At 41.5% G+C, this 15227-nt stretch overlaps 1 protein-coding gene across 14 annotated transcripts in view; it reads left to right on the plus strand.

The window, feature by feature from the left end:
• The window catches only part of dnm1a (dynamin 1a), a 49671-nt gene extending 35750 nt beyond the window's left edge, over positions 1-13921 (plus strand). For 4 of the 14 annotated variants that reach the window (XM_076886531.1, XM_076886534.1, XM_076886530.1 and 1 more), the window contains 7 exons: positions 5500-5609; positions 6301-6412; positions 6634-6648; positions 7304-7474; positions 7571-7812; positions 8023-8226; positions 12491-13921. In XM_076886531.1, the coding sequence (XP_076742646.1) occupies positions 5500-5609; positions 6301-6412; positions 6634-6648; positions 7304-7474; positions 7571-7812; positions 8023-8226; positions 12491-12551 (915 nt within the window). In that variant the 3' untranslated portion in view covers positions 12552-13921. Of the gene's footprint in view, positions 1-5499; positions 5610-6300; positions 6413-6633; positions 6649-7303; positions 7475-7570; positions 7813-8022; positions 8227-8353; positions 8391-9055; positions 9093-10975 lie in introns of all 14 variants that reach the window. The other 10 variants (XM_012917132.4, XM_012917119.4, XM_004538003.6 and 7 more) reach the window with 7 other exon arrangements.
• The last annotated feature ends 1306 nt before the right edge of the window (positions 13922-15227 follow it).

The raw sequence follows: 15227 nt of genomic DNA on the forward strand, positions 1-15227 counted from the left end.
AAAAAAGAATGTAGTGACATGATTAAGGGGTGATAAATGTCTGTTTGAGATATTAAACATACTTAAGTTAATGGAAGTGAGCGCAGGATGATGTAGCAGGGAAAGTCAGAAAGGCTGTAAGAATGATAAAATCTGTCATGAATGGAAAAGAAGATTTGAGATTATAGAAATGAAGGGAGAGGGACACAGGCTGGTCTGTTCATATATTTAGTTTATGATATGATAATGCTGATGATGTTCCTCTTTTGGAAACATGGAGCATAGTGTGAGAACAAAAATGACTACATGAAACAAAGTATACGGGTGACTCGAGGATCCAAGTGACCACAACATAACTCACTAAGCGATGAATTTGTTTGTTTAGAGTTAAATTAAAGTGAGCTTCAGGTTCAAGGTTGGGGTTGGGCTGTCAGTAGGTACAGGGTGAGGCGAAGTTTCTAGGCAATTAATATAATTGGAGGTAATGGCCGCTGATGTGATGGAAACACAGCTGTGTATGTGTATCTGCGTGGCAATTTTATTGAGGTTTAAAAATGTATAAAACATACATTTTTGCTATTTCTGTGACTGTTTTACACATTATAAAATAAAGTGCATTTCTCCAATGGTGTATTTATAATTATATTTTGTTTGTTTTTTTATTTCATGCTTTTTTATTTCTTTGACTTTTAGCCTGACACAGCTTTAATGCTCATGAAGTTTCACGAGACTGAACTTACTGCAAATGTATGTGGGTCAGTGCCAAGTGTAGCATTTACATTTTCTATAAAAGCATTCACAGTGTTTCCCCCGTATTCTGACATCACGTGTTTACCTTAAGGTACATAATCCTTACATGAAAAACATGCGTGAACATTGGCAGACGCTTGCGTGCCTCATTTGCTTGTGAGGGAACTGGGGTTTCATGTCATTTAGCTGTGATTGGTTTGTACTGGGAGTTTTGCTGTGAGACACAAAACACACCAGCTGAACATTTGTCCTCCACCAGACAAGATTGCCGCCGTGTGTGGATTTTAGCGTGTGTTTATATAGTTAGTCTGCTGGCCAACCTTTCTTTTGCGCTTTGGTGGTCAACGGTGATTGATCACATGTCCTTGATAGCCCCGAGGTTGTAACACTGACCTTCTGCAGGAGTAAATTCAGGGCAGATAATTGACTGTTTAGCAATTAACCACTAAACAGGAAGGTATCACTAACCTGCCAGGCTGCGTTCAACTGCAGTCAGCATGTTTCATCTCTCCACAAAGACATTTGTTCACATTTGTGCAGTTCCCACAGGAAAATCTCAAAGCAAAGCTCAAAGGCTGTTGGGGGTTTTTTTCTGTAAGAAGGAATGAAAAAAGATAATCGAAGGAGCCAAAACCTTGTCATAAAAAAGAAAATGTGAGAATTAATGTTCATATCACTGCGAAATTGGACGTTTCAGATTCGATTCGAGTTCCTGAAACATGTGCACCTGACATGCTGTTATCAAAAAGGCACTTTTGCATGATAAATGGAGGATTATAGAGTGTGGGCCCTGGCACGTTGCTCAAGGTGATTTGTTATGAGCATTATTGCGCAATCTTTAGCCAGATGAGTCATGAACAGCTGTGTGTTTTTACACACTGCCCCAGAATAGCTCCATTCCAGCTCTTCAGCGTTGTAATTCTCTTAGCTAAATCATTGTCTGTTCCTCATTTAAATATTGGCAACATGTGGCCTTACTTTAAATAAAGTCCAAACAGCATTAAGTCAAATTAGGTTTCCTCAGATGCCGTCTCTGTTTCTCATATGTTGCTCACAGACCAAACATGGCTTTTGCGTACGTCAGTGGGTTTTTTCGTTACACACAACGAAAAGATGCTTATGTTCACAAACAAATCTTTTCTACAAGAACGTTGTGACAAATCGGTTCCTACAAAAATCTATAAATTGATGAAATTGGTCTGAACAAGTGCATCAAACCCACTGAGCCTCACTCTATACTACTTTCTCCGTGCGCCTTTTTTAAAAGAAATCCCCTCTGTGTTTAATTTTTTTTCTTCTTGAAGACAGAAGTCAATGGGGAAAATGGCAGAAGAATGGAGGGAAAGAAAAGCAGAGGGAGGTGAGGAGGAGGGTTGTGAAAATTACCATTGGCTGCCACCCAGGGCCCAGTCTTTGTGGTAATGAAGGGTTAGAAGCAACGTTATTGCTCCCAGATGCCGTGCGGCTTCTCCGCAGGCCTTTGATGCATGGCCCAAGTCACCAGGATTTTTCTATCAGACTCCCATCAACATACACAGTAACGCACCACCGCACACACGTGCACGCACACATACGAAGACATCCAGCCTCTTAAAACAACATGGATGCTATAAACGAGTATCTTCATGGTTTCGCCAACCAAACTACTCCGATTTGTTTCAGAGTGTTAATTGGTTAATGTTCCCATGTATGTGTGTGTTTTGGTGTTTACCACCTCCAAGTGTGTGTGAGAAATGCCCATATTCGAACGTTTTATGTGTTTGACTCTTTTAGATATTTTTTGGGATGGCGTACGGAGTGGTGAAGTTCCTTTACGAATCCAGAAGTGAACTTCTCCTGACTCTCTATAATGAGCCTGCTCTTACACACTAGCAAAACAAAACCATGAAAAGCACTTTGTTCACACACTGCTCCAAATACCAACTACTAAGTGCCCGCCTGTAGTGTGTGTGTGTGTGTGGTGTGGGTGTTCAGACGGAAAAAAAAAAACCCATAAAACCCCCCAACAAGGATCACACCTGTGTTTTGTGTACAAGTGAAAAAATGTAAACGTGTTTAAAGAAAATATCAAACTAAACCTAAAAAGGTGTATTTTTGCAGCTCAGTCTGGTGGTAATCAGCCTCTGCTATTTCTGCATTGATGCCAATACAATTACAATCAATCTAAAGAGTAATGGAAACTCTGTGGAATATTAATTAAGTAATGACAGATGGATTTAGTCAAACACTGTGACTAATTTTCTCAAAGCACCTGCCTAAAAAACGTCCCATATAATAAGCAGAACACATTTTACGCCCATCTGTCTTTTAACATAGGATAACCTGATAAAAATGAACAATGTAACCATTATGAAAGAAGGATTTACCCAATTGTGCCCAGTTTCACTCTTTCATGAGGATAACTTATGGTTCACTATGAAAGATGAGACCACGGATGCTCATCTAGAGCTGAAATCCTGCTTAGCAGCTATCAGAATCAGGAGCTTCGTGTCCAAGTGAGCCCAAATGACCTGTTGATGAATGTGTGTGTGTGTGTGTGTGTGTGTGTGTGTGTGTGTGTGTGTGTGTGTGTGTGTGTGTCTACTTGAAGCTTGGTCCTGTGCAGAGAAAGTGTGCATTTCAGACCACATGTGTGCATCTGCAGGTTTGTTTTCTCATGCGTCCCTGCGAGTGTGCTTAACATCTGAAATCTGTAACGTTGCCCACTCACACTGCCTGGATTTTATAGGAGCATATGGCAAAGCACTCAAGCACCTACTTCCCCCCCAATCCTAGTACACACACATAAAAAAGAAACACATGCACACACAAGAAACTGGCTGACTAATAATGGTCTTATTTGATGTTGCAATAGGACAAATACATGGACAGTCTTAGCAGATATCTGGTATTCATCAATTTGTTGTTTGACTTTCTGGCATGTGTGGTTGCCAGACTGATCAAACCTCAAACTCAAATCTTCCACTCTCGCATCATCTGCACCCCCCACTAATATTCAAGAAAACTCAAGAAATCATTTGTATTTCTCTCTTACTGTTGCTGTTCTTGTATAACATAGTTATTCTCCGTGTTGGCGTATTTTCTCTTTACCTTCCCCACATCATGTGCACATTCGCTGCCCCTCCTCTTCTCCTGTTTCCATTTTTCCTGACTGGATTTACTGGCCAGAGGAGAGGAAAATGTATGAATCAATCCAAGGTTGCTCACTCCCAGGGAGAGGGAAAGCCAGAGAGTGAGAGGAACAAGGGAGGGGAGGGGGTGAAGAAAGAAAAGAGATGATGGTGAAATTGAAGAAAAAGAGAGAAATGGGGGGATGGGAACTCACCAGTTTTATAAAATAATGATGTCAGCTTTCAGCGGCCTGGGGCGACTTCTTGTGTAGCCGTCTTTTTTTTGGGTAGCGGACACCTCGGCGTACGGGCGCTGCCAAATGTGTTTGTGTCTTTATGTGTGTCTCTGTGATGTTTTACATGCATTCAGGGGATATGACCATTTGGCTGCACAGCTCATAAATCCTTTGATGAAGGAGTTTGTCACACATTCAATCCCCGTCTGTCTTGCTCTCTCTGTGACACACACACACACTCACACACACACACACTCACACACACACACACACACACATACACACAAACACATGCTGAGTTGGGCAGGGCAAGTCCGTGGTTAGCCATCCAGATGGTTTTAAGGTTAGTTAGAGACTACGCTCAAAAGGTGCTGTTTGGAACCAAAGCAGGGTGTGTGTATGTGTGCGCATGCCCGTGTGTGTGTGTGTGTGTGTGTGTGTGTGTGTGTGTGTGTGTGTATTTCTGTGTCTGTGTTTAGAGAATGTTTGTAGAAACTCACCAACCTCATGCTATTTTTGGAATCTCATTTTGTTAATTCTCATTTTATTGTCGTTCACACACACACACACACACACACACACACACACACACACACACACACACACACACACACACAGCATATTATGCACCGTGACTCAAGAAACTGGATTTTCTATCAATAGACTTTGAGAAGTCCAACCGCGGCATATATATATATATATACGTGTGTGTGTGTGTGTGTGTGTGTGTGTGTGTGTGTGTGTGTGTGTGTGTGTGTGTGTGTGTGTGTGTGTGTGTGTGTGTGTGAGAGAGAGAGAGTTTATTTGCTTGAGATAAAGATAGAGATCAGACTGAGCTGACAAACTTTGAGGTTCCCTGATTCATAAATAGTTGGACGTCTGTGTATCATATGTTGTGTGCAAATTTACAAGTACAAGAGATTTCTAGCCTGGAACGCTCTCCCTCTCTCTTTCTGTCTGTGTGTTTCTCATTTGTTGCTTGCTCTCTCCCCCCCCACCCCCTTGACTCTGCACAACTGTAATCAAAACCACAGACTGTACTTTCCCATCCATCTCCTTTGCTTTTCTTTCGTCTGCTGTAGAACTGAATGTGCGAGCTTTTGCTCTTCATTTCCGCTGACCTTTTTTATCCGCTTGTCTCTTTTAGCCTGCTATCTTTTTGTCTGTATCAGCAGCGCAAACTAATGACTCAAAAACTTTTTCACACACTCACCATTTACTATATATGTTACATAATACAATTGTATGCGTAGCTCTAAATTTCACAGCCCAGAGTGATCATAATGCAGCATCTGCACTAGTTTTTCCTTTAAAGCGACTCTTTTTTTATACAGTGAGAGTATCTGCATGACCCTTTCTCCTCTTTATCAGGGAAGTCTTCCTCCTCGTTCTACTCACTGCTGTGTCTCTTTCACCCCCTGCAGGAGAAGGAGAAGAAGTACATGCTGCAGGTCGACAACCTGAAGCTGCGCGATGTGGAGAAAGGCTTCATGTCCAGCAAGCATATTTTTGCCCTCTTCAACACCGAACAGAGGTGTTATTAGACACACACATTAACACTGTAACGCAGAAACAACTTAAATGCACCACAGCGTTAAAAGTTGCTCTTTCGCCCACTTTTATGTTTACATTAAATGAGTTTTGGGATTTCTGTGTGACAGCCAGTGAGGATGTAGTTGTAAAGCTTAAAGAATATCCCGATATTGGGGAAGTCTGCAGATAATTTAAAGTCCTAAGTAAAAATTATTCCAATGTAAAAGGACAAGAGTATAATAAAAATGAACTTAAATTAAGAAAGTAAAGGTTTTAAATTGTGCAGAGTGCCCTTTCCAGCGTTGCATGACATTTTTAAGTATCTACATGTAAGCCAGACTTTATTGTTGTTACTGTTGTAGATAAGAAGCACTAAATTATACTTTGGGGCATTTTAATCCAAAAAAATGATACGAGTTTTGTATCCAAAACAAAAAAAAGTAGATTAAAAATGACCAGAATTATAAAGTAAATGTTGTGAAGTAACAAAAAAGCTATTTTTGTAGTATAGTGGAGTAGAAAATATGAAGTAAGATAATATAAAGTGAAAACAGAAATTCTGGAGGAAAGAACAAGTTCCAAGTTTTTACATTAAAGTGACTGTATTTAGTTACTAACCTTCACTGGTGGAAGGACGTACAGCTGATGAGACGGGACTATTGGAGTGCACTGCTCACACTGTGTCTCCACAGAAATGTGTATAAGGACTACCGTCAGCTGGAGCTTGCGTGTGAGAGTCAGGAAGACGTTGATGCCTGGAAAGCCTCCTTCCTCAGAGCCGGAGTTTATCCTGAAAGGGTCACGGTAAGATTTCATCTAAAGCACACGTGCACAGACAACACTGTGACGCAAACACTCTCACAAATGTGGAATTTATTCCCAGTTCATATTATTTGTGTCCAGTAGTAGCTCAGGTGGTTGCTGTGATGTTTCCTTCTGCAGTCTCTTTTAATGTTATTGTGTTTCTCATTTGCCATCTGTCCTTTTCAATGTCTTTTATCTCTCATTGCTATTTGGCGTTGTAGGAGAAGGAAGGAAAGGTATGTTATTCTGGGTACTAGATCACTTTTCTGTGTTTTCTATGTAAAGCATGAACTGTACTTTTACTTAAATGGACCTGTACCTGAGTTGTGTAGCTGACAGTGATCAGTAAATGGATAGTTTAGCGTAATCATTAGGAGTAGATTTTTGAACCACTGATAGGGAATCACCTTGCTGGTGCAAAGATAGCATTTTATGCCTATCAAACTGTGTAAATTTGACTAAATAATCTTTTCTTAATCCCTTGAGTTAGGTGAACTTGTTATGGCTTAACAAACAGGAAAAAATAATCCAGTGAAAGTGGTCAGTTAGGAGGACTGGACTGAAAATGAGTGAAAAGCCAATAAATGTCTAAGCCGTGTCCAATAGAAAGTGTGAAAGATCTTCAGAAAACCTGAAGAATTATTGCTCAAGACCATGTTAAAAATTACTAGAAAGTCTGAGTTCTTGGAAGCAAAATATAAAGAAATTCTTTTTATTTAATTATTTTCATCCACATTTAACTACACTGATGAATTGTGTGTTCATCATTCAGCTGGTAATATAATTTCCTGGAGAAAACCTTTTCCTTCCTGTCATTCCTGAAGTGCTATCACCCTCTCTGTAACTCTGCTACACACACATTTTAAAACAAACCCCTAATTTGTCTCACAGAGTGATGGTGGTGATGAAAATGGTTCTGACAACCTCATGCACAGCATGGACCCTCAGCTGGAGCGGCAAGTGGAAACCATCCGCAACCTGGTCGACTCTTACATGGCAATCGTCAACAAGACCGTCCGCGACTTGATGCCGAAGACCATCATGCATCTCATGATCAACAATGTGAGTCTGCTGCTGTTGTCTCGTATGTCACGCTGAGACGACAGGACTTTGAGATTTGACAGACAGCGTGCTGTGTTTCTCTCCCTCTGCGTGCAGACTAAAGAGTTCATTAATGCTGAGCTGTTGGCCCAGCTGTACTCATGTGGTGACCAGAACAGCTTGATGGAGGAGTCTCAGGAGCAGGCCCAGCACCGTGACGAGATGCTGCGGATGTACCACGCTCTGCGGGAGGCTCTCAACATCATCGGCGACATCAGCACATCTACTGTAACCACCGCCATGCCACCACCCGTGGACGATTCCTGGCTTCAGGTGCAGCGTAGCGGATCTGGAGGACGGTAAGGCACATGAGACATCAGACTGTGGGACTGAGAGAGTACGTGTGGGAACAGGTTGGGGAGAACAAATATTAAAAGCCCATGTCTAATTCTGACATATGGTCAAGTAAATAAGAATATTCTAAAAAGACGCAGCATCTGACTTATTGACACTTTCCTGATGTTTTTCTCCTTTTATGTTCCTCTCTTCACTTCTACTTTCTTATCAAGATCTCCGGCCACCAGTCCAACTCCAAACCGCAGGGCTCCACCAGGACCCCCGGCCCGTCCAGGCTCTCGTGGTCCTCCACCTGGGCCTCCTCCTGCAGGGGGTCCCCCTGTCCCTTCTCGCCCCGGAGCTTCTCCTGACCCATACAGTGGGCCACCACCCACCGTGCCCTCCAGGCCTAACCGCGCACCCCCAAGTGTGCCTAGGTGAGTGGAAACTCTTCTATCATAGAGTAAGCCGCAGTAGATTTTACAAGGACACTGACATCCAAACTACAATTTAAGATAATGTGACGTCACCAAAGCTGAAGTGTGGATACTCTCTGTTAACAAGGGGGATGTGAAGACGCCCGGATGAGGGGATAAAGGAGGTAAAGGACAGTAGAAAGCGCTGGTTTTGATAGAGGATAGATTAATAGGCTGGTAGATTGCTAGTTATCCCCATATAGGCACTACAACTACAACATCTCACTAATTTCTTTCACCTTGCTAGTATCTTTCAGCCATCACCAAACTTTCAGCACGTTGTCAGGCATCACCTGTTAAATAATCTGTTGCTAAAAGCGAGGTCGTCTGGATTCCTTTGAATTAAAACATGATCTGATGAATGAAGGGGAGATGGGAATGTGGAGGGGCTTCCTTTCTGGTATTCATTAATTGTATGCATTTAAAATCCCCCCCCCCCCTTTCCTGTGTTTGTGAGCTAGCTAACCTCTTTAACCTGGGGCTAACTGTCAGTAGCTCACCTGTTTTACTGTAGAGGACGCTAACGTGGCTGAGCGAAGCTCTCACTGGAAAATGACAGCTTTTTAACATCTTCACTAAAACTAATCTGTTTTAAGTGCCCATTTTTCATCTTCCAATCCAGTTTTTCTGTACTGTGAGCTGCCATGAGTGAGAGCTTCGCACATGCGATGTTGGTCATTTCCTGCGCTGTAACTGTTTGCGCTCCTTTTCTCTCTTCTGTCTCCTCTTCTTCACCCCTCCGTCCCCTGCCACACCTCTGTCCCACACACTGCTATGGTTCCTTCTACAGAATCACTATCACTGACCAGTGAGGACTAACATTACTGGTACGTTGGGTACTGTCTGCAACCATGATCATCATCATCACAACGACTTTCCTTCTTTCCCTTTCTCACAGAAACCATCCCTTTCACTGCATGACCTTTTCCTTTTCTCACCACTGTTTTCTCAGAGGGCTGCATGAGCAAACACACACCCGGCGCAGAGTGTGTGTTTGCATGTTTGCATCAGTGGCTTGAGCTCAATTCAAGCTCAGTCTGATGTTATTTTGTCTGTAAAGAGCACCAAAGGAGGACATTTTGTCAGTGTAGGCCAGGGGTGTCCAATGCCAGGCCTTGAGAGCCGGTGTCCTGCAGGTTTTAGATGTATTCTTTATCCAACACGGGTGATTTAAATGGCTAGATTACCTCCTCAGCATGTCTTGAAGTTCTCCAGAGGCCTGGTAATGAACGAATCATTTGATTTAAGTGTGTTCACCCAGGGTGATATCTAAAACCTTGAGGCCTGGAGTTGGACACCCCCGGTGTAGGCCAAGAAGACTCGCAACAGATGTCCGGGACCTAACTAATGTTGGTGCTGTGTTGTATATGTGTGTATGCCACAAAATCCCTCCCATACCTGCTTATATCGATGTGTCTGATGCTTTCTTTTAGTGACACGGTGCTCTGTTTACCAAAATCACTTTTCTTTGCAGGATTTAGTTAATGTGGAGTAGCCCTACTGGTGATTTATTTTTTAGGTAAATACTCTATAGTTTAACTAACAAATGTATTACCCTTTAAGAGCACTTGGTAAGTACAAGCCATATCTTCATTTATAAATAATAATGAGATTATAAAATTTTTCTTTGGAGAATAAGTTGTATAAGCTGCCATCAGCAATCCCAGCTAGCTTTGCAAAAAGATCAGACACTAGACTGTGACTGTTGAGGTTATTTGAGTACAGTAGTTTCCTATTCTCACGTTAGGAAACCAGTTTGAGATGATTTGAGCTCTGAGTTTGTGTGTGGGACAAAGTGGGATGCAGTCATAATGCAGGGCTGGGAGGTGGCCAGATAAATTGTGTTTGAACACAATGTTTCCAAGTTTCTCGCTAAGAAAAGAGGAATAAAAGGAAGCCAAAGTTCGTTCTCATGGTCTCAGGCGATGGATGCTATACTGTACAATATATACGCCTATATTCTCCATTATGTTACTGTTGTTTCGGCTGCTGTACTGTCTGTTAACAGTTTTTGAGTTGTAGTTTGAATGTAACTGTAAATGGGCATATATTTCTTTTGAGCCATATCTGCCATTGTCTTGCAAAATCTGCAAACCTTGTGAATGTTTTGGTAACACTCACTGACCAGGCATAGCATCATACGTAAGAGAATCGACAAACAGGCAATACCAACAGGTATATCATATGTGCAATGGTACAGAGCGCAAAGATGTTAGACTAAATTATGGAGTGAATAAAAGATGGTTCGCCCTAACTGGGAATAAGAGAGTATATCTGCATCTCTAAAATGTCACACATTCATATTTGCTTACATGTTTACCTTCAAGCAAACACTTTGCATTTGTACAAGTCAACTTCTCTTTGTTGTGTTTAACAATCAGTTTAATCTTCCCTTCAATCAGCAACAACTGCTGCTTAAAACTTTAATGCCTATCAGTGGATTTGCTCTCCTGTAGCAGAACTACAACTGAACAAACTGCACGTTACTGTAGATAAACAGCAGCTGGATGTGCAGGAACACCGCCTTCACTTAACTGAGCTTCAAATCTTTGTCACGTTGGTTGTATTTTTGGATGCCTCCATGTGTTACTTGAAGATACAGTATTTCTGTGTGTTTGTGCATGAATGTACACATGGGGGCTGTAAACCTGTCAACAGGGAGCAACGGCACTAATCCAGTCTCTCCTTTGTGCTTGTGTGTCCACGGCAGTCGGAGACCCCCGCCATCTCCAACCCACTAGACTCCCTGGCTCCTCCGTCCTTCCCCTCCTCCTCCGTTTAATTCTCCCCTGGATGAGAGGCCACAGACAACAGCGCCACCCTCCTGTCGTTTTCTGCCTCGTCTGACCTGAGCTGGTTCCCAGCTCCTGCTTCTCCCTCGCTTCCTCTTCTTTCCCTCCTCCTCACCTCCACCTCTCTCCCTCATACAGTGACGCAGAATACTTGAATCACACTTGCATGACTTACAAACATGCTGCACCCTGAGAACTCAATCTATGTAAAGACTGATGAAGCAAATCAGTTAGCGTGTGCACGCACGCAGTATACAGTCTAGTAAACATGTGCAAACACGTGCAAACACTTAAACACGGAAACATTTTTCCTGCTTTTAAACTAAAAGGGTAGACATTTAGCATGAAGCTATGCCTGAGTATTTCTAATAAGTATTCTCTCTTATTATTCTCTCATTCATCAATTGTTCTTTTATTTCATGTTTATTTATTTTCTTCCTTTTTTAAGGAATCCTTCCCTTAAAAAAAGATGAAATTTTAGGGATAAAGCAGAAATTTAGAATTTTTCGCTGGCAGATTTTCACAACGGTTTCAGATAAAATGGCACAAATTCTTCAGTTCACTTAAACATCCACTAATACCAAGAACTTGCAACATACTTCATGGTAATTTGATGGATACTTTGACTCTGTAAATACTGGTGTTGTGCAGAGAGTAAATGCTTTAGTTCCTCTGCAGCATTTCAGCCTCGGAGTTAAAGTAAGAGGCAGAAAATGTTTCAATCAGCAGAAGTGACGATGGATAAAGTATTTCATAAGGGAGGTGATGCAAGCTGGACTTTTTTGTAACTCTGGTGTCTTCTCACTGCACTATTCAGAGTTTGAGTTAATGTGTTATGGCAGTTTTCCATATTCGAGTGTGAAGGCGACTGACTTTAATCAAGTCCGCTTGTGAGCTAAACTATAAAGAACAAACCGTGAAAGAGGAGGTCTGTCTCACACCCTGCAAATCATGGTTTTCATTACCATTAGCATTGTTGTAAAAGTTGACCTGTTTCTCACGTGGCTGTAAAATATTATTGCTAACTAAACAGCCACTAGTTGTTAATGTTTGGCCTCGGTGTGGGTAATCTGTTGTATGTTAACCATCATGCATAGTTTAAAAGAACAGCTGGATTTTATTTCCTTGATGATTTTTAATATTCATCTGGCTGTCAGGCGATTCATCATTCAAAAATGTAATCTTACCAGATGATATCTCATGGCCACATCTTAATTACATAATTCCTATGCCGGAATAACCCGTGGCTACACATTACTAACTGGTGGCAAAGCAATAATATCCCCCTCACCCTGGAGGTGAACATCGTCATTTCTCTGGTGCCTCCTCACCATTACGATTTTAGTTGTAATCTCTTACTTGTTGTAATCTCTTCATCCTGGCAAATAAGATCGTCTTTTTATTTTCTCTCTTCTTTCCTATCACCTAAACAGCCGGTCAAACAAGGGCGGGCCCTCTCGTCCCGAGAGCCCCCTGCCACCATTCGACTCTTAGAAGGAAACATTCTCCCTGTTACCTCTTCTCCTTCTTACGCTCATCTCGCATTTATCCATCCACCCATCACTCACTCACTCACTCACACGAGGAGAGGAAGGCTTGAATGAATAACAGAAGTAAAGGATCGCCTGCAAATTCTTCACCCTCAGATAGACGCTGCTGCTCTTCGTCCATTTTTCCTCCTCCTCTTCATTTCAGCCTTGCAGGACGGGAGGAACTGCCCGTTGTAGCCTCAGGAAGGCCCTCAGTGTCACTGTTAAATCCACCTGCGATTTAAAACTGCTGTTGTCTGTGCTTCCACACGACCTATGCAACAACTGACGTAAAAGGAAAAAAAAAAAAAAGATGCCTCTCCCGTTTCTTTCTTGCTCTCTGCTTCACACAAATGTTGTTACTGCATTATCTTTAAGCAAATGTGCAGCTTCAGACAACTGCAGGACACGCGAGACTCCAGCCTGAGAGGAAGGGAGTCTTTGGCCTGGGTTGAAGCTCTGTGACTGTTAGCTAGATAGCTCTTTACATATCCTTTTTATTCAGACGGGGAAAACAGGAATATTTGCCGTGTGAAAACATTCAGAATTTTAAGTCAGTTGATGATTTGCCATTTCTTCTCTTTTCCCCCCTTTTCCCCCTTTTTTTTGTTTGGTTTTGTCTTTTTTCCAGTGGTCACGGGGGTGAGTGAGAACACTCAAAAACAGCCACAGTCTATGCATAAAACTGGCATTAAATGAAAAAGCTCCTTCTCTTTCACCCTGTCATTTTACACGTGTGAGAACCTGTGACCCGTGCGAACCCACCACCTTTTCTACCACTGACCTCCACTGTCAGCGTGATGTGGTGTATTGTATTTTGAACCCAAGCAAAAAACAACCCACCAGCCACAAACAATAATCTGCTATTCATCCCTTGTGCATCTGGTACTCCACGACTGCAAAGTAAACACAACTAAGCATATTTTTCTTCTTATTTAATGGTAAATAGTTTATTATGGACATATCTTATTGTGTTATTCTGTATATGTGTGATGCATCTTATTGAACTTTCACTATCTAGGGAATTTAGTGTATGAAACCGCTGAATATTTAAATTATGACAAAATGAGTATATGTATAAGGAAGTAATGTTTTAAAAACTACAAAAAATATATAATACAATGATGTATATGGGCAACTGCAGGCTGTTGAATACTTTGGCTTGCAGCAGAGGGCTTTTGCTTTTCTTGTCCTTCTGTGTGTAGAATAGCAGCGAGGGGCGGGCTGAATGTGTGAAAGTCCTGCAGCGATCAGGTCCTGCGTCTTGTTTAGACTGATGTGCAGGACTGCTGTGCTCTGTCAAGACATTAAAAACTTCAGTGTGTAATCAGGGAAGTATGTCTTTGTGTCCTTTTTTTTTTTTAAATGCTGGTACATACTGGTGGTAACACAACTATACGGGAACTCGATAGCAGCTAATAATGAAACCACCAGACGAATGTGGACACAAAGTAAAATATCCTTATAGGCATATTCAAAATCCTGGCTGGATTATTCCAACCCCTTACTCAACCCCATCATTTACATATACATCTTCAAAAGCCTTTTCAGACCTTTCAAAAAAAATAACCAAGTGTCACTTCTACAGACTGTTCCAAAGGTCTTTCATAATTTCTTATTTTCCCCTCTTTTCTATCTTTTGGTACTTGGCACAAAAACACAGAGGTGGGACCAAGTCATTGTTTTGCAAGTCTCAAGTAAGTCTCAAGTCTTTATCCTCAAGTCTCAAGTCAAGTCTCAAGTAATGTCAGGCAAGTCAGAGTCGAGTCTCAAGTCATTGGTGTAAAAGTCCAAGTCAAGTCACAAGTCTTAGAACATTTTTTTCAAGTCAAGTCTAAAGTCATAAAATTAATGACTCGAGTCTGACTCGAGTCCAAGTCATGTGACTCGAGTCCACACCTCTGCAAAAACACATAATTCGTTCCAATTTCTTTAGGTTAATCTACAAAAAATTCCAAAGATAACAGTTCAATAAAATAATATCTTTACATGTATTAGCTGTAAACTTGGCATATTTCATCTGAGGAAACAGGACAGATGAAACAAAAAGTGTCGCAAGTTTACAAACTACCTACAGAAGATGAACAGTATTTGAAACTCATGTCATTAAGAAACCAGAAAACAAATCTAGCAAAGACCTGAGAGATGCCTATGGCCCTTCAGTTAAACCAATTTCTGTTCACTGAAGCCTCATCAGAAATGGTCTCAGTGGAAAGGTGGCTGTCTAGAAGCCATCCTTAAGGATGGAGGCTGGGAGAAAAAGCTGAGGGATTCCAAGTTACACAAGAAATGGACTGAAAATCAGGGTTAACAGGTCTAATGGAGTCATGAATCTAAATATGAAGTTTTTGGTTCAAATCATCAATACATATGGAAAAGGGTACAACAGTGGGTGTCTATGGTCATCTGTAAAACATGGTGGAAGCTCTGTCATGATTTGGGGCTGCATTTCAGCCAGCTGCGTTGTGAATCTAGTCTAAACGTATACAATTAACAAGGAAAAGTGTTGTCAGATTTTGCTCCAGCATGCATTGCCATCTGAAAAGCATCTGATTAGCAAAGGCTTCATTTTTCAGCATGACAAAGATTTCAGACACACTTTAAATAAAATAAAAACACACACACATAAACCAATCGTCAC

This window comes from Maylandia zebra, linkage group LG7, assembly GCF_041146795.1.
Source record: "Maylandia zebra isolate NMK-2024a linkage group LG7, Mzebra_GT3a, whole genome shotgun sequence".
NCBI lineage: Eukaryota > Metazoa > Chordata > Actinopteri > Cichliformes > Cichlidae > Maylandia > Maylandia zebra.